Source organism: Camelus dromedarius, chromosome 7 (genome assembly GCF_036321535.1).
Source record: "Camelus dromedarius isolate mCamDro1 chromosome 7, mCamDro1.pat, whole genome shotgun sequence".
NCBI classification, from domain to species: Eukaryota; Metazoa; Chordata; class Mammalia; order Artiodactyla; family Camelidae; genus Camelus; species Camelus dromedarius.
Window position 1 is genome coordinate 20,146,875 of NC_087442.1, and position 20,775 is coordinate 20,167,649.

Genomic DNA, 20,775 nt, shown 5'->3' on the forward strand with positions numbered 1-20,775 from the left:
ATTGACTTTTGACAAGGGTGACAAGATTACTCAGTGGGGGAAGAATAATCTTTTCAGCAGATGGTCCTGGGACAACTAGATATAGTTGTAAATCAAGAATTATATATCTACTCAAACTCTAACTCAATTGTGAAAGGGAAATTCAGGCATTTTTGAATCTACAAGGACACAAAAACTTTGCTTCCCTCAGAGTTCTGATGAAAGAATTACTCAGAGATATATATCTGGAATTTAAAATAATAATAATCCAAGAACAATAATCAAGGTACAAGAAAAGAGTAAACAGAGAAACTGGCAAAGTAAGATTAAGTAACTGCTGACCAGGGTCAAAAAAAAAAAACAAAACACAAAAGCTTACTAACATTCAAATCTATAATCTCAGATGCTGATAGGAATGATTGTGAGGGTAAGAGGGTTGGGAGAAGGGAAAGCAGATTAATGGTAAAGACCTTGTCTTGTTCAGAAGAAACATACAGAAAGTGATTAATATAGATATTGTCAGAAAATATAAATTTAAGTATTATGTAAAAAATTTGAGAATACTAGGTGGCTTCACTCTAAACATTTAAGGAAGATGCAAATGCTTTCAGAGAATAGAGAAACTCACTTCTGAGACTGGTAGAACTCTGATATCAAAGTCGGATAAAGACATTAAAAGTCATTACAGGTCAACATCCTTTATAAACATAGGCACAAAAATTCTAAACAAAATATTATCAAATCAAAGTTACAGAAAAAGGATAATTCATCATGACTAAGTGAAATTTATTCCAAGAATGTGATGCTGATTTATCATTCAAATATCAGTATCATTCACCACATAAACAGAATAAGGAGAAAAACCATGCAATCACCTCAATAAATGCAGAAAAAGCATTTGATAAAATTCAACATCAAGCAAACAGGGGGAAAAAAGAAACTCATGCTTACACAAAATCTTGTACATTAATGGTCACAGAAACTTCATTCATAAGAGCCCAAATGTGGCAACAACCTTCTAAGGAGTCAGAATGGGTAAACAAACTGTGATAAATCCATACCATGGCAGACTACTCAGTATCAATGAACTAACCACTGATAGAGGCAACACTTTGGATGGCTCTCAAGGGAATTATAGTGAATGAAAAAAAGCCAATGTTAAAGTGTTACATATTGTATGATTCCATTTATATAACATTATTGAAATGACAAAATTATAGACATGGAGAACAGATTAGCAGTTACCAGGGGTTTTTCCAGGGGAGGTGGTTGTGCCTATACAAGGGTACATGAGGGACCCTCGTAAATGGATCTGTTCCCTATCTTGACTAGGTGGTCATGCAAATCTACACGTGATAAAATTACAAAAAACTCAATATAAACACATGCACACACACACATACAAATTAGCACATGTAAAACCAATGAAATCTGATTAAAATCAGTTGATGGTATCAATGTTGATTTCCTGGTTGTGTTATTACACAACAGTAACAAGATGTTATCATTCAGGAATCTGGATGAAGCATATATGGATCTCTCTATTATTTTTTTAATTGCACATAAATCTACAATATCTCAAAGTAAAAAGAATGAAAAATTGAATAAATAAAAATGAAAATGAAGGGGGAAAATCTGATGTTGATATGAGGCAGACACATTCAAAATGATGTATCTGAAATAATTATGAATATTTTAGTAATTAGAACTATCAATAGAAAACACGACCTAAGAATTCAGATTTATATGATATAGTCCTACTCCATTATGCAATTCAGTATGTACAAAGAATTTTAAAAGAGAAGCAAATTAATACTGTAGTCAGAATCACTGCACAACTGTGCAGACTGCTTACCGCAAGAGAGCGACACATCAAGTGGCTACGGTAGGGGCCAAAATCCAGCCTGCACTCTACTCCCTAACGCACTGGCAGGACTATGTCTATATGTACCATCCCACACTTTGGGCTTGTTAAGTAAATGACTTTCTTCTAAACATAAGAGAAATAACATTTATTATCTCTCTATTCCTAGCACTTACATATACTCATTTTTAAATTTCTGCCTTTGCCTTTCAAAACAAGATCTGAACCCAAATCTTAGTTCTGTTGTGCTGCTTGGGTATAGAGTATTCCTTTAGGAGGCTTCAGTTCTGTCTCATTCTTTTTTGAATGAAACAAAGTGGTATACAAACCAATATAAACTAAAATATGAATTACAGTGCTATATTACACTGTGTTGTAGATTAATCAGTCATGGCATTACATATATGTATGTTTTTGTGTGCATATGTGAAAACAACTGCATTCCTTAATAAAAATACTATTCCAAGAACTCATTTAATCCTCACTACAACCCTATGAGATAGATAATGTTATGATCCCCAATTTACAGATGAGAAAACTAAGACACAGAGAAAGTAAGTAATTTGCTAAATTCTGGGATTCAAACCCATGCAGTTTGGATCCAAATTACTCTTAACCACTCTACAATAATGCTCATAGTCACAATTCAATTTGGTACCTGAAAAAATCTAGTAGAGGCACTTGATAAAGACTTGTAAAATGAATAACTGAATAAATGAATGAATGAATACTGAGGCACTAATTCTCAACCAAAGGTACACTCTCCCAAGCCCCTAAGAAGTTGCTCTTCTCTCCCAAGATTCTGGTATTATCCCTCATTATATAGTCGACCCTCAGTATCCCTGGGGGATTGGTTCCAGGACCCCTCATGGATACCAAAATCCAAGGATGCTCAATCTCTTATACTATTAAATGGTGAAGTGTTTGCATATAACCTACAGGCATATCCTCTCTTATACTTTAAATTCTCTATATTACTTATAATACCTAGTACAATGTAAATACGACATAAATAGTTGTAAATACAATGTAAATGCTCCATAAATAGTTGCTGGAATGCAGCAAATACAAGTTTTGCTTTTTGTAACTTTATGGAATTTTATTTTCCCTAAATATTTTTGGCCCGAGGTTGGCTGAATCCATGGATATGGAACCTGTGGATACAGACAGCCAATTATATCATTATATTGCCACTTAAGAATAAAAACCATACTAAGTCACTGCAAGTAATGGAATAACTGTAATATTTCCTATCCCTTAGCTTTTTAGAAGTCAAAAATGGTTAAGAACAACTATGCTGGCAACATGAAGGGCCACTCTGATTGTTTTAAGGGTCTTCAAGCCAGGGTGTGAGCAGCTGTTGACTACTTACTGGCTTCTACCGTATTTGCAAAATACAGGCAAAGGAAATGTTATCTTTAGGGAGTTACAATATTATGGCAAAAGCAGCTATTTGCCCCACAGACATCAGATATGTTATATCTTCTGTTTTTAACCACACCCCTTATTTGTTTGTTTGCTTTAAACATTCTATTTTCATATATATCTCTATTTATAAGCCAACTCAAATATTTTGGCACTATGAAAGGAATAAATGTTAAAGAAATGAAAATTGCTGGTTCTTGCCTTTCTGTTGCTTGCCATTTCTGTTGGTCATTAAAACATGTTCATTTCCCATTGTGCTTCATTTTTCTGTTTTCTTTTACTCTAGTCTCTGTTTTTTGTCGACATTACCCCTCTAACATTTGTGGCAAAAGGCAGGACTATCATAGACTTCTTCCCTTCTATAAAAATGAAAGAATCATAGCACATTGAGAGATATCTTCAAATCTTAAGCTGCTCTTTGTCATTTTGGTTTATATCATTAGTTATTCAAGTATCTTTACTAAAAAAAAAAATAGGTTTATTGGGTAAAGAGTTCTGTCTTTGGAAGAGGCAGGGAGCACAGAAGCAGTTATATCTGGTTCAAACTGTTCCAAAGGGTAGATGTGATACTGAACCCAGTGTTCATAAATGACTGAATTCTAAGCTATACTATCCTTCCTTAGAAATAGTAAAAACAAAATAAGCTAAAAATTGTAGATTAAAAATTAATCAAAAAGTATTATAATTCATAAACCTGTGTTAGATTAAAATACTAAATCTGGATCTAACAAACAAAAATCCTAGGAACACTCCTGATTTAAGATACCACCATTACATTTCTATGTTTTATGAATGGCTGCTAAGACTTTGAAATAAAGTTTTAAATAAACCCCCACATTTTTCAACCAGAAGAATCTTTTGATAGGAAGAATTAACTATAAATATACCATAAACTATATGTATACTAGATGGTCTCTAAAGCTCTAAAAATTCTACAATTTTCAATGGAATCGGAAATGCTCTAAGAATCTCAGACCTAACTTAGTGCTATGATTCCTGAGATGGCTTGTTGCAAGCTTATTAAAAATGATAAAAATAAAAACAAAACCAAAAAGCAGATTACCAGGTCTATCCTAGTAGGTCTGGCATATTAACTTTAGTAGGGAATCAGGTTCCATTGAGACTAAAAAATTACTGGTTCTTTTCCCAGAAAAATGCCAATTTTACATATGATATAATCCTCTTAAGACCATCCACAAACTCATGAATTGATGGAATTGAATTGATGGACCCCAAGTTAAAAAATTAAAGAGAATTTAGACCCAGAATGTTTTCAAAGGGTAGTTAAATGAAAGAAGGAATAGATTTGTTTTATATTCTACCAGAAGACACCATTGGGAGAATACCAACTATTCTTTACTCAGAAACAAAAATTTCAAAAGATAACACTTCACAAGAACATCTGCATTGAAGCATTTTTTCCTATAAATGCACAGATAAGTTTTGAACTTAAAATCTTAACTGAGTAGAAAAATTCTGATGTAGCTTTAAGAAATTATTTCTCTCCTTGAATGGTTTTCTTTTGTATATCCATGTGTATTTAAAGCTAAATATATTACCTCTTTTTAAGGCACTCCGTTTGGAATTCATATTAGAAATTTCATATTCCGGCTTCAGGTCTGTGTGTTCATATGTATTTTAAGGAATTTATTTTACATGACACTAAGATGTTTGTGGTTAGCGTTTGTTTGATCAATCACATCTGATGCAAATTAACTGAGTTGACACTGTTGATGAAACCATATGGAAAGAGCTACTGTGGGTAAAAAGGGAAACAACTTTTTTAATAAGCAGCATTCAACTCCAATGACTATCTACCTCTTTTTTTTTTTTTTTGCTAGTCTACTAGCAAAAAACTACTTCTGATTTCACTAGCTAGTCTTACAGACAACTCAATGATCACACCTTAGATAAACCTTGGAGCAAATTCACTGACAATATAGCATAAAAGGGAAGAGCATGAGATTGGGCTGAATTCTGAATGCAACAGGAAGCCATTGAAGGATTTTGGTCTGGGAAGCAATAATCATAGCTGTGCTTTAGGAAGATTAATCTTGTTTCAGTATATAGAATGAAACAGGAAAGGAAGACTGAGAATGACAAAAACATTACAGGTTTCCCCTGCTATCCTAAAGTAGAGTGTTCCTAATGAAACCCTTCCTAAGCCAAAATGGTGTAATGCAAAGAAGCAATTGCCTTAATTACCTTTAAACAAAATAAATCTCAATAAAGCCAGATGCTCACAGACACAGTGCAAGCTATGGCAGCTTGATGCCCAGTGTAGTTCCTGGGGAAGGAGCTTGGTGGTGCTACTCTGGGCTGTTGGGCTCGCTACAAAATAAACGCTGAACCCCATTTTCACTTTTCACCTATTTTCATAAAAGCAAAAATCCTCTTAAGATTTCATTCAGTTAGTGAAAACAGGTACTAATGTAGATCTTTCTTAAAAGTAAGGTTGCGTAAAGCAAACTTTGGAAAAGCAGGGATATCTGTGTTACTACAGTCCAATTTGAGCCAGTGAAGGCCTGAATTACAGGAGAATTGGGAAGGAGAGGTACCAGAGAAGAGCACAGCAGAGTGGCATAAAGCATAGACTTTGGAACCACACCGTGGTATCCAAACCCCGGCTCTGTCCCTTGTTAGCTATACTGCCTTGGACAAGGTCTTATCCTCTGGGCCTCAGCTTCTCTCCCTATGAAAAGGGGACAATCACAGTACCTCCTCACTGGGTTATGAGTAAATGTTTATAAAAGTGCTTGGCTAATATTATGTGGGGATAAAACATAAGGACTTAATGACTAGCAGGGAAATGGGAGTAAAAGAGAAAACTGTGTGAGTTTTTAAGTTCTGTAACTTGAAGAAAACTTTAAAAAAACAGATATTAAAGGGCAAGTGGGCAATACTTACCACTATGCATTGCACAATGTTTTTAAAGAGTAGGAGACCAGAAACAATCTAAATATCTATCAAGTGTGTGGCTGGCAAATTACTGTACGTACATACAATGCAATACTTTCAGTCATGAAGAAGAATCAGACCAATCTAAATATGATAATATAGAACATTCTTCAAAATATAGTTTTAGGAAAAAAGAAGAAGACAGGTGCAGAAAAAATACTTTATGTTGTATTTTAATTTGTTTAAAAATAAAGATAACATATACCAAATGCATATATATTCAAATTCTATTTCTGGAAATATACACCAGAAACTCTAATGATACCTCTGGGGAGAGATGAGAGAACTAAGGATCTGGGGTAGAAGAGAGATTTTTGTCTCCCTTGTATACTATTTGATGTTATCATGTTTATGTAGTGTTTTTCAGTTTAAAACAAAATTAATGAAAAAAAAAAGAGGGGCAGGGAAGGAGGAGTTCAATAATAAGAAATCATATTCGCATACTTAAGTGAGCATAAATTCTATGTGCTCTACAAGTTTGCCCAGTATAGATACTGGTAATAATCTAATGACCTGGAGGTTCAAAAACACTTAAGACTTAAAAAAAAAAAAAGACATGGCCAAAGGGAGGGTATAGCTCAGTGGTAGAGCGCATGCATGAGGTCTTGAGTTCAATTCCCAGTACCTCCTCTAAAAATAAATAAATCTAATTCTCCCCCTACACCAAAAAACAACAACAACAACAACAAAAAAAACCCCGGATGGTCTTAAAAATAGTTCAGGGAGAATAAACAGAGTGAACCTTAAAAAGCATATAGGCTATTAAAAATTAGGCTTACAACAAGCTTCTTCTGTATAGCACATGGAACTATATTCAATATCTTATAGTAACCTATAATGACAAAGAGTATGAAAAGAAATATATATATATGTATATATATGACTGAAACATTGTGCTGGACACCAGAAACTGATACACTGTAAACTGACTATACTTCAATTTTTAAAAAAAGAAAAAAATTATGCTGCATTTCAAAATTCTAAATTTATATGTCAGTTTGTGATTTGTAATTCTGAATATATTTTCCCATGTTACAAGAGTTAATAAGACCCTGGGCCAGCCCACAAAAGCCTACTTTATCCACAATAACTATAGCACTGTGGTAACAGTACTACAGAGTTCACCATTTTAAAACCTTACCTTACTCAAGTTCTCAAGCACATTTGACAAGGTGATCTCTCCCTCCTTGAAAGCCTTTCCTCTCTTGGCCTTTGTGAAACCAAGCAGCACTGGTCTTCCTCCTACTTTACTGACCTTCACTTGCTTCTCCTTTCCTTCTCACCTTCAGGAGTTACAGTCTTCTGCCCTTATTTCTATTTAATCTTTCTTAGTGACCTCATCCAATCAGTGGATTTAAATACCATCTGTATGCTAATAATTCCAAAATTTATATCCCAAGCCTGCACCTCTTCTTTGAGTTTGATTTATATATACAGATTGCCTACCCTATATCCTCTACGTGGAGGTCAAATAGGCATCTCAAGCTTAACATAGCCAAAACAGAACTCTTGATTGACTCCTACAATCCTGCTTCTTCCAGGCTGTTCCCTCTCATTTAATGACACCATCATCCACCCAGCTGCTCAAGACAAAAACGTATCAGTCATCCTGATTCCCCTCTATCCTTCATGGCTCACAGTAAATCCTGTTAATGCTACTTTAAAAATATATTTCATATTCAATCACGTCTCACTACCTATACCACTGCACCCTACTCCAAGCCACCATCATCTTTTTAGGAGACTACTGCAATATTTTTCTAAATGGCCTTTATGCTTCACTTTTACCATTTCCCACAATCCATTCTCCACCCAGCAGCTAGACAGAGCTTTAAAAAATGTAAATCACATCACTTAAAATTGTCCAAAGGCTCCCCTTCACACTGAAAAGAAAGGTCACAAATTCAGTTTTAGATATGCTGAATTTGAGGGGTAAAAGGCATATACATGGAGACTTAGAGAAAGGCATATACATGGCTCTAAAGAGAGATTTAGGCAGAAGTTACAAAGTGACCTTACTTACAGGCATTTGGATGGAAACTAAAAACCACGGATTTGGCAGAGAATACCTAAAAAAAAGTTGAAAAAAGAAGGCCAGAGGCATGGGACCATGACTTAAGAATCTCAATATCTTAAAGGCCTGGTAGTAGAAGAAGGGTTGACAAAGAAGACTAAGTATGAGAGTCCAACACGTAAAAAGAAAACCAGATGCCAGGGAAGACAAGGGAAAAGGATGTTTCAAAATTAAGAGAGATCAGGTAAGATGGAGACTGAAAAACATCCACTTGATTTGACAACACTAAGTCATCTGTGACTTTAGCAAGAGCTACTTCAAAGACACAATGGGAAGGTATGGCAATGAAGACAGCAACTCTAGTCAATGTTTTCACAGACTTGGCTATGATAGAAAAGGGAGAGACCAGAGAGAGAAAACTTGTGCAAGCTCAAATGCTATAGGGACAACTTGATGGAGAGAAAGAGGTTGAAGACGAGAACAGAGAAGTGGTAATAATGTAAATTTTCCAAAAAGGCAGGCAGGGATGGAATCAAGGTACAGATGAAAGGATGCAACAACTATTTCTGTTAATATTAAACATAAAATTGTACATGAAAAGAAAGTATTTGGAAAAGCCATACAAAAATTGTATGTACCAAATTCTGAGGTTAAAAAAAAGTATATTTAGACTTATGTAATGTAAAATAACCTAAGCTCAACTCTTCTGTATGAATAACTATAGACACTAACTACTCATAATATAATCACTAACTCATTCAATAAACACTTACTAAACATCTGCTATAAGTGAGGAAGTATTCTAGTCTCTGTGGAAGATGACAGAGAATAACACATTATTTTTGCCTTTAAGAAGCCTATAGTTAGTAAGCGGGTAAGTTCAAAGACAAGTAATTGCAATTCAGTGTAAGTACTATGATCCTTTGTACATACAGAGGAAGATGGTGGCACAAAGGAGAGGCACAACAAAACAGACTCTAACAGACTGGGTTTGAATCCTAACCTTGACATTTATTACCTATATAGACTTCGGGCAAATTCTGTAGCTTCTCTCTAAGCCTCAGTTCCTCATCACAGAAGGGGATAAAAAAGTTACTTACCTCACAAAGTTAGGAGGACTAAATAAATTAATGCTGTAAAACACCTTGAACAGGGTCAGACACACAGTAACTACTCAGTACCAGTAACCTATTTGTTTTAAAAGAGAGAATAGAAAAAAGCTGTATAAAGTATACTTGGGTGGGTCTTAGAAGAAAACTAGGAGAATGGCAATCTAGGAAGAAAAAATGGTACGTGCAGAATCATGACACAGTGTAGTATTGCAGAAAATTGCAACTTAAAAAAAAAACTCCCTCTCAACCTACCTTGTTACAATTTAAGGCAATTAACTGCAAATACTTCTATAGGTGAAATACAAAATGAAAGACATATATGGTGAGGTTAGACAGATAGAAAAGAACAGACAGAAAAGATAGGGTAAAGAGGAAAAATCGACAAAACTGTGACCAATTAGATAAGGGGTGAGCAAAAGAAAGGACTCTAATGTGATTCCCAGATTTCTGCCTTGATTCACTAAATTGATGAAGTAGCCATTAAATTAGTCAGAATAAGGAGCCTAGAAGGAAGAATAGGTTTGGCAGGAAAGATGATGAAACTTTTTTCAGACTTGTACTCATCAGTCACTTGGGTAGTAATGTCTAGTAACCACTGGCAAACAGGCCAGAAAAAGAGGTCTAAGTTGGAGATAGATTTGGGTGTTGTCAGGATATTTATGATATTACCCTTGGAAAAATAAAAGAATAAGGAAGGAAACAAACAAACATATATATCCTTGGATACCAATACTAAGGGACAGATAAAGGAAAACTAATGAGAAGTTCAAGCAATAAAAAGGATAACTAAGAGTTCTTTAGGAAGAGAGACTTTGTCCAATACTATGTATTCCCAGCCTCTATTTTGAGGGTGTCAAAATCAAAATCTAGAGAAACTGGGTAGGATTAAGACTAAGAGACATCTAATAGATTTGGCAATTAGGAAGTTATTACCTTAACAAGTGATATGTAATTATTTGTATAGAAAATAAAAATAAATAGAATAAAATATAGAATAAACATAATTCACTAATAAAGAACTAAGAAGAAAGCAAATATCAAAATGTTAATATAGTCGTCTTTAACTGGAATTACTATAGATGATTTTCCCCTTGTTTCAAGTTTTCAATATTTTCCAAATTTTAATAATGAGCTTATACTCCTTTTTTATTGAAGTATAGTTGATATAGAATATTATATAAATTACAGGTATACAATACAGTGATTCACAATTTTTAAAGGTTATGCTCCATTTATAACTATTATAAAATAGTTGCTACATTCCCTATGTTGTACAATATATCCTTGTAGCTTATTTTCTACCTAATAGTTTGTACCTCTTAATCCCCTACTCCTATATTGCCCCTCTCCCCACTCATAACCACTAGATTATTATCCATACCTGTGAGTCTTCTTCTTATTTGTTAAATTCACTAGTTTATTGTATTTTTTTAGATTCCACATGTAAGTGATATCATATAGTATGTCTTTCTCTATCTGATCCATGTTGCTGCCAACAGCCAAATTTCATTCTTTTTTATGGATGAGTAGTATTCCAGTGTATGTATGTATGTATGTATGTGTGTGTGTGTGCTGTTATGAGAGCTTATATTCCTTTTATAGTGGTGGTGGTAGGAGGTGGAAGACAGTAAGTTTTATCAAAATTTCTGCTTCAGTAGCAGAAAAGACTTAAGTGAGTCTATCTTGAGGAAGATAGATAATAGAGATGAAATATTAGCAGGCAGAGAGCAGAAGATAAATGGAAGGAAAAAACAAAACCAATGCAGAAATGAAATCTTCATTGGAAGTAGCACAAAGGAGTACAAACATTGCTGAAAACATAGTCAAGGACCTGCAAGACAGGACCGAGAAAGGCAAACAAGATAAAGATGAACTCTGAAAACCATAAAGCATTGCTGAAAGAATAAAAGAAGATCTAAATAAAACCCATATTCAGCGATTGGAAACCTTAACGTTCTTAAGATGGTAGTATCTCCAAACTGATGTACAGATTCAGCACAATCCCCGTGAGAACCTCAGCTGAGTTCTTCATACAAATCGACACGCTGATTCTCAAACTTAACATGGAATTACAAGGGACCCAAAATAGCCAAAACAATCCTGAAAAAGAATCAAGTAGGAGAACTCACACTTTCTGACTACAAAACTTGCTACAAAGCAACAGTAACTGAGGCAGTATGGTACTGGCACATGGACAGACATATAGATCAATGGAATAGAATCAAGTCCAGAAATAAACCTACATATGTTTAAAGGTCAACTAATTTTCAACAAGAATACCAAGGCTATTCAACGGGGAAAGAATCGTCTTTTCAACAATTGTGCTTGCACAACAGGACAGCCAGTTGAGATAACCCTTACCACATACCAAACATAAAAGCTAACTAAAAATGAATTAAAACATATATGTTAGAACAAAACTATAAAACTCCTAGAAAAAAAACACAGAGGTAAGTTTTTATGACCTTGGATTTGGCAAAGGAGTTTTAGACATGACACCAAGATCAAGAGCAACAAAAGAAAAAAAAAAAAAGATAAATTGAACTTAACCAAAGTTTAAAACTTTTATGATTCAAAGAACATAATTAAGAAAGTGAAAAGACAAACACAGAATAGGAAAAATATTTGTAAATCATATATCTGATAAGGGACTTGTATCTAGAATATATAAAGAACCCTTATAATTAAAATAATAAAGATAAGTAATTCCATTAAAAATTGAGCAAAGGATCTAACAGACATTTCTCCAAAGACATACTATTAGTCAACAAGAACATAGAAAGATGCTCAATGTCAATCATACCTCAAAAAAGCTAGAAAAAAAGAAAAGAAAGAAAAAGAAAAGATATTTGACATTATTAGTCATCAGGGAAATACAAATCAAAAACTATAACGAGATGCCACTTCATACCCACTAGGATAACTAGAATAAAAAAGTCTGATAACAGCAAGTATTGGCAAAAATGTGGAGAAACTGGAACCCTCTTACACTTCTGGTAGGAATGTAAAATTCCAGTCACTTTGGAAAACAGTTTGACAGTTCCTGAAATGATCAAACACAGAGCAGAAAGTTACTAAATGACCCAACAATTTTATACCTAAGTATATACCTAAGAGAAATGAAAACATGTGTCCACACAGAGATCTGTACACAAATATTTACAGGAGCATTATTCATAATAGCCAAAAGGTGAAAACAATCTAAATGTCCATCAACGGATAAACGAAATGTGGTATATCCATAAAATGGACTATTATTTAGCCATAAAAAGAATGAATTACTGGAAAAAAAAAAAAAAAGGAACGAAGAACTGATACCTGAATCAAATGAATAAACTTTCACAAAAGACTGTATCATTCCATTCACGTGGGAAAGTCCGTAACAAGGAAATCCATAGAGACAGATAGTAGATTAGTGGTTACTCAGGGCTGGGACAGTGGGTGGGAGAGAATGCAAGCAAGAGAACAGAGTGACAGCTTTAAGGTTTCTTCATGAGGTGATGAAAATGTTCTAAAATTGACTGTGGTAATAACTACACATAGCTGAATAGACTAAAAAACACTGAATTGTACACTTTAAATGGTGAATTGTGTGGTATGTGAATTATACCTCAAGTAAAGCTACTAAAATCATAAAAATGGGAATGTTAAAGTTTAAAAGTATTAACTACTCTTGTGCTAAAGAAAATAAATCAAAAATTGAATTGCAGTGATCCAGAAATCCCACTCTTGGCATAGATCCAGAGAAAACTGTAATACAAAAAGACATATGCACCCCAATGTTCATAGCAGCACTATTTACAATAGCCAAGACATGGAGGTGACCTAAATGTCCATCGACAGATGTACGGATAAAGAATATGTGGCATATATATATATATATATACACACACACTATGGACTACTACTCAGCCATAAAAAGAATGAAATAATATGATTAGCAGCAACACTGATGGACCTAAGATTACCATATCAAGTGAAGTAAGTCAGACAGAGAAAGACAAATATCTTATGATATCACTTATATGTGGAATCTAAAAAAATGATACAAATTCTATTTACAAGTCAAAAACAAGACTCATGGACATAGAAAATAAAAGCTACGGAGAAAGGGTGGGAAGGGATAAATTAGGGGTTGGGGACTAATAGGCACACACTACTATATATAAAATAGATTAAAAAAAAACAAGGACCTACTGTATAGTTCAGGGAATATTCAATTTCTTGTAATAACATATAATGGAAAAGAATATAAAAAGAAAAAATATATATGTACATATATGCATAACTGAATCACTTTGCTGTACATCTGAAAGTAACACTGTAAATCAACTACACTTCAATAAAATTTTTTTAATTGAATTGCAAGATATTTAGAAAATAACTACAACAAGAAGCCTACAATCTACAGGACACAACTCAAATAGGGTTCTGAAGAAAACTCCTAATTTAAACAGAACGAATGAAAAGAACATTAAGCATCTAACATAAGAAGACAGAAAAACAACCACAAAATAAACCTAAGGAAAGCTAAAGGAGGGATTTAAAACAATGAAACACAAAAATAATAAATAAGAAAAGAGAGAAGATAACAGAACTGATTTTTTTAAAAATTCAAGAGTGGGTTCTAAACAAAAAAAAAGGGCAAGGTCTCACACATACAAAATAAGAAGTGATAATGAATAAAATGATAACATAGTCACAGATCAGAATTTTTTTTAATCATAAAAGAGTATCTTGCCCACTTCACACAAATAATTTTGAAAACTTGGATGAAATGGATTATTTTCTAGGATAATATAAATTAGCAAACTTTCCTCTCAAAGATATAAATTGTAAGCAAGTTGAATTACCATACAAGTAGAGAGGTAATCGTCAAAAAGCTACTCTCCCCACAAAATACTCAAGGTCCAAATAATTTCATAGGCAACTCAACCAAACTTTTAACTTCAATGCCATTAAACCAGAGAGGGAAAGAAAAAAAAAAGCATAGAAAAAGAAAGATAACTTTAAAATTATTTTTATGAAAGTGGCATAATCCAACAAAGATAAAATAAAGAAAACTATAAAGCAATTTAGCTTATAAGGAGCAATGCAATATTTCTAAATAAAATCTAGAAAACAGAACCCAGCAGCACATTAAAATATTAACACACAATAACAAAGTGAGTTGATTCAGGAAAGCAAAGATGGTCCAGTAACAGTAAATCTATTAGTACAATCCACTACAATAGTAGATACAAAAAGAAAAAGTACATAATTCCCATAGAGGCTGAAAATGTACTTCTGTATTTTAAAAAAATCTTAATAAGATGCTAAGAGCTGACTACTTTAATATAATATGTACACTTCAATGTAAAGTCAGGTCTAACTTTAACAGGAAAGCACTAAAAAACTCCCATTAAAGTCAGGAATAAGACAAAGATCCAATACTATCTTACTGTTTAATATTTTTGGAAAGTACTAGCCAAATCAATTTGACAAAAGAAAGAAAGAAATATAAAAGCTGGAAAGAAGGAGATAAAATTATCTTTATTTGGTAATGATATGATTATTTAACTGCAAAACCCTAGAAAAACAGTGGGAAACTATTACAGATAGTATTAGAATTCCAAAGGTAGCTAGGTACAAAATTAATAGTCGGCAATTAGTAGCATTATCATATTCAAACAATAAGATATAAGATATAATAGTAGTAGAAACCCCACTTACAATAGCAACAAAAGATAAAATACCAAGGAATAAACACAAAAGGAATGTAAAAGGTCTGTATGAAAAAAAAACTTTTAAAATATTATTGAGGGATACAAAAGTCCTGAACAACAAGAAATGAATGTACACCCTGTTCCTGAACAGAAGACTGAACTTCAAAAAGACATCAATGATCTCTAAATCAATCTATAAACATAATGCAGTACCAATAAAAATACCAACAAGATTGTGGAGGGATGCTTGAAAAACTAATTCTAAGTTTTATGCAATAAGCAAGAATATCCAGGAAAGCTGACTAGAACAAAAGAGGACTATAATCAAATAATGGGTCACCAGGTATAAGTAGGTAAAATGATCAATAAAACATAATAAAAGCCCAGATAGAACTCCAAATTATATGTAGGAACTAAGTACACCTGCGGGCAATATTTCAATACTGTGATAACTGGATAGCCACCTGCAAGAAAAGCAAACTTGGATTCCTACTGCAATACTTTACACAACTTAAATTTTGTATGAATAAGTGCATTTAACTTAAAAATAAAATTATAAAATTACCAGGAAAAAATAAGAATTTTAATTTTAATTAGAAATGATATTGAATAGGGAGGGCCTTTCTTATGACACAAAACCTAAAATAAAAAAAAAGATTATTAGAACTACAAAAAATGTTAATTTCTGCTGAAAAAATATACCATAAGCAAGGTCAAAAGCCAAACGAAACTGAAAAATATCTGCAACATTTATCTGAGACAAAGGACTAATTTCCTTAAAACAGAGTTCCTATAAACAATATTAAACAACCCAACAGAAAAATGACAAAAAATGTAACCAGATGAAATAGAAATAGAAGCAGATTTTACAATATAACTAACAATTATGATTGTATCGTTCTTAGACCTACTGAAAAAGATGAAGAAAAATATACCTCTTAAATTGGTGATTTAAAAAAAGTTTAATAACCCACGCTGTTACCAAAGGTATGGAAAGCCAGTACCCCACCATCAATAGGGGAACACAAACTGGTACAATCTCTATGGAGGGCAATTTGACAATATCAATCAAAATTTAAATAGCACATATCCTTTGATCCAGCAATTGTACCTCTAGTAATTTATTCTCAAAACAGACTCACTCATGTGCAAAATTATATACAGGATTTTTATTTTATCATCCTTTGTATTAGAAAGACAGTAAACGTTTTAAAAGCCCATCCAAACAAAGAAATGCTACCAGTTCTCTCCCATCCTACACACACACACACACACCTTTCTGGAAAAGATACGCAAGAAACTGGTTGCTTCTAGGGAAGGAAAGCAATTAGCTGGGATCAAAGGAAAAAGGAAAATTTGCCTTTTATCATGTGTACCATTTGGATTTTATATCATGAACATAAATCACATTGAAAATTTTTAAGTTAAGATTTTCAGCATTATTTTTACACAGCTTTACCAATTGTTATATTTTTCCTCCTCTCTGTCAGTTTTCTAGTTCCTACCTTAGCAACAATGTTTAACTGTTTTCCCAGCTTATACATGGCATTTACTCAAATTCATACAGGTAAATCACAACAGTAACTTAGATTCCATTGTCCCCATGACCTCTTTGCCCAAGCTGCACCTCTGCACACCTCTTCTACAAAGAGCACTGTGCCCCATTCTTTACTGGGTATATAGAGATTATGAGTTAGTAGAAATCCAGGACTAAGAAGCTATGAATTTCCTAGCCTATGGGGCAAACGCATAACTACTATTGTATTTTAGGAGACAGCAAAAAGGAAAGACGCTGCTCAAACAAGGTTTCACAAAATATCATTTGTGCTCTGTGAAGTATAGTGTACTATTTTTATATTTAAAAACCTGACTTTATCCATTTGTCCAGAGTCAATGGAGCTATGGGGAATTGAAACACACTAAGCAATCAAATTTACAAGAATTTAATTCCTTACACAGTATGTCAACGTATTTAGAATTTAAGAATATATATGTATATGTGTGTATATGTATATATCTATATACATATATATTTGATATATAGTCTTATTTTTTTATCTTGATATATATATATATCAAGAGTATCAAATCCTGCCATTTCAAAGAATCACACACAAATAGTAATTATGCCCAAGGAGAACTATGTGGTGCTATGAGTGTGTTATTAAGGAGAAGAGAACAAACAGAAGGTCAGAGAAGACTTCTTGGAAAAACAGTGTGATCAACCTGAGATCCAGTGGAAGAGAAGTTTAAAAAAAGAGAATAGAATGAGGAGTACGAGATTTCCTGGATGATGGAATAGCATGAACAATGGCCCTGTGGCAGAAGGGAGCATGATCTGTCTAAGGAGGTGGAAAAAGATCAAAGAGCAAGAGAACGTGATGTAGGATTACCTAGAGAATTAAAGAGGGGCATTTTAGGCCATGTTAAGGATTTTTACCTTAAGAGCAATGAAAAGCTAGTAAAGGGTTATAAGCAGAGAAGAGAACAGGCTTGCGCTCACAAAAGATGAGTGTGCTGTACAAACGTGAGTGGAAGCAGGAAGACTGCTTAGAAAGCTATTGCAGGAGACGTAAGTGAGGGATGATGGCAGCAAGGACTGGAGTTATAGCAGAAATAAAATAAATAGGACTTGGTGATTGATTATATCCTAAATGCAAGGGAGAGGAAAATGTTAAGGAGGATTCTTGAGTTTCAGGTTCGCATAACTGCATGGATAAAGATGCTATCACTGAAAGAGAGAACACTCCAAGATCAGGTTGTTTTGTTTTGTTTCATAGGGGGCTGGACAGAGGGTAGATGTGCAAAAAGTAAGCAAGGGTTCTGAATGCTGAGTATCTGGACATCTTGGTAGAGAAGGATAAAAAATGTTAAAGAGGATTAGAATTCAAAGGAGGGAGAAAGTTAGCTACAAAAACTTATTATTTTTTAACCTCCAAGGTCAGCCATAAAATGGGCCTAGACATTTCTACCCCTCCCTATCACCTAAAATCTTTTTAAACATCTCAAAATAAAACCTTTCAATCAAGGGGAGAGGGAAGGCTTAAAATTCAATGCTTGGAAAAATAAAGAATTGGTGTGAAAGAATTTCAGAGTATATATTGAAATATCAGATGTTCCCAATTCTGAGAGTGAAGAAACGTCAGAGGCTTCCTGCCTGGGGAAGGAAGAATGACATGCCCATCAAGGGGAAAAGAAAGCATAAAGAAGAGCCGATGGCCCCATTGCACGAATTTTCAGTTTAAATACTGTTTATCTTTACCTCTGGACAAATGGCTTTTCTTGGCCTTGTGTGCTAAGAGAATGCAGAATTAAGCTCCACACCTAAGCCCTTTATCAGAAATCATGGCTTCCACTGCCATCAGGTGGTGGCAGTGAGGAAGTGCACCAACCAGATTCTTAGAGCCTGGGAATGCCTATGTGAAGCCTATGATATAATTAATCTAAGATCAAAGACTTAAAGATTGCAGTAGTAGAGGGCAAACTGATGATATCTTTAGTAAGAAATTTATCTTCTCACCTGTCAATACACAAAAATGAAAATTTTTGCTATTAATTTGGGGTGAGAAAAAAGATTTCTCCTTTTTTCTTTTTCATATTAAAGATCACATATTTAACAATTCTAGAATACCTAGTCTGATACTATCTGTCATCTCAAACCCAACTCCTGGTGTATTTTATATATGACTAAAATTGCTTCACTGTTCATTTCAGTGGCGCATATAAATGGATTAATATGCATTTCTAGCACGCATCAATAACCTTATCTCAAACATAAGCAATTGTCTCACTGAAAGTGCAAAATTCCCTTTTTATCTTCAAATTAATCAAATAACAATTTTTGACAACTTAGAAGTACAAAGCACAATAGTAAACACAATTCAAAAACCATCATATTCTCCAAACTCATCACCAAACATATCACTGATAAAATCAACGTCAATATTATTCACAAAAAACATGCTGAATGATTAACACATCATTCTTGATAGTTTCCTTCAATATAATATTTGACATTTTGGGCAGTACACCTTCATTCTACTGTACTGAATATTCACTCACAAATGTAGCTTTTTTCCCATTATCTACGCACATACATCGATTTGATTGTCTTTCAAGGCATGTGAACACAAGGCTAAGAAATTGTAGGCAAAAACGTGAAATAATCACACTGGGTAGATGTTTTTACAATTCTCAATCAGATGTTTTCATATGGTAGACACAACATAATTTTGTCGCTAAGTATATTCTTGATCTTCATTTTCTCCCGTTAAATCCAAACACACCATCCATTCTGTCTCTGGACATTCCAAAATATTAATAATTCAACTAGTTTTCCCTAATTTTCTTGGTTCTGTTCCCATCCACCTCCAACACCCCCAACCCCCGTCTCCTTTCTTGTTTCAGAATGCCTAACTCTTACACACTCGAGGTGATTTTTACAAAATCACTCTTTGGAATGCTCTTCCCTTTTCTCTCCTTAAAAATAATCTCCCACAGCTAGGCGCCAATGTCTTTCTTTTACAAGATCAAACTGCCTAAGAGGACGAGACTGAAAACCGAGTAAGCGAAACATTTGGGAATGTCAATGAGACAGCGTCCTCTCCTTCGAAAAGAAAACACAACTCTTAGCACAGAGCTTTCAATAGAGCAAAAATACTTTTTCCCGCTGTGCTCCTGTTCCCTCCCTGACCTCCAAGACACCTTTCCTTTTTTCTAAGCCCCGGTCGCTCTGCTATGCGTGGGCCTGCCTTTCCTCCTCCCAAGGAAAAGCAAGCCAGGGAGAAAAGAAAAGGTAGCAGTCCCCTTCTCGCCGCGCCTGCGAGCTGTCAGGATCGTGCCCCACGACTCACCTGGCAGGTGCGGCCGCCCGGAGAGTTGCACGAAGCGGTTGAGCTGGCCAGTCCCCCGACCCCCGCTGCCCCCACTGCCCCCGCCGGCCCCGCTACCTCCGCCGCCGCCACCACCTGCGGCGCCTCCTCCCCTCCGGCGGTTCCTGTCCCAGCCCTGGGCGGCCGACATGCCGGCTAACGACTGCCGCAGCCCGGTCGCGGCAGCCCGTGGCCCGGCGGCACTAGCCGAGCCTCCTTCCTGGGCTCCTCAAGAGACCCAGGAGACAGGGGAAGGGGGAGCGCCCGGTCTCACCTGCGGCCAATGACTGACTTACTTGGTGACAGACAGCCAATGGCCAGTCGTCTTCTTGATAGGTGGAGGGAGGCGGGGAGAGACGTGGTAACCATAGCTATGGCTAAAAAAAAGTGGGGGGAGAGAAAGGCAGAAGCAGCCACTCATCACTCGTATCCACCGCGCTAAGCGAGCCCGCGTCGCCAGGACTCCTGCGGGATCAGGCGGGCCAATCGAAGGCCGAGTGAGCGAGGCTACGCCTGTAGAGAGTCCCAGCGGCAGTCCCGGCGGCAGCCCCGACTCCAGGCATGTTCTGGATTCAAGAACTCTTCCCTGTAAACATTGAAATCAGAAACAAGACGCGCACGTAATACACATGTTTGAGGACAATACAGTGTTCCGCCAGCTTTACAGACTGAGATCCTTTTCCCTGACATACACAAAGAGGGGGAAAAAACCAGGGGCGGGGTCAAAGCTTGACTACAAGAATGAGGTATTCCTAGGTTTTATTTGTCTAGTCTTTCCGTCGACTGGCGGAACTCCTCCCTTACTCAGTATAAACCAGATCCCAAGCAAACAATTTTAAACCTGGTT

General features: G+C 35.1%; 1 protein-coding gene across 4 annotated transcripts in view; it reads right to left on the reverse strand.

Annotated features, from left to right (window-relative positions):
* The window catches only part of KLHDC10 (kelch domain containing 10), a 48,523-nt gene extending 28,213 nt beyond the window's left edge, over positions 1-20,310 (reverse strand). The window contains exon 1 of one of the 4 annotated variants that reach the window (XM_031455361.2): positions 19,911-20,310. In XM_031455361.2, the coding sequence (XP_031311221.2) occupies positions 19,911-20,079 (169 nt within the window). In that variant the 5' untranslated portion in view covers positions 20,080-20,310. The remainder of the gene's footprint in view (positions 1-19,910) is intronic. The other 3 variants (XM_064487366.1, XM_064487367.1, XM_064487368.1) reach the window with 3 other exon arrangements.
* Between the last annotated feature and the right edge of the window lie 465 nt (positions 20,311-20,775).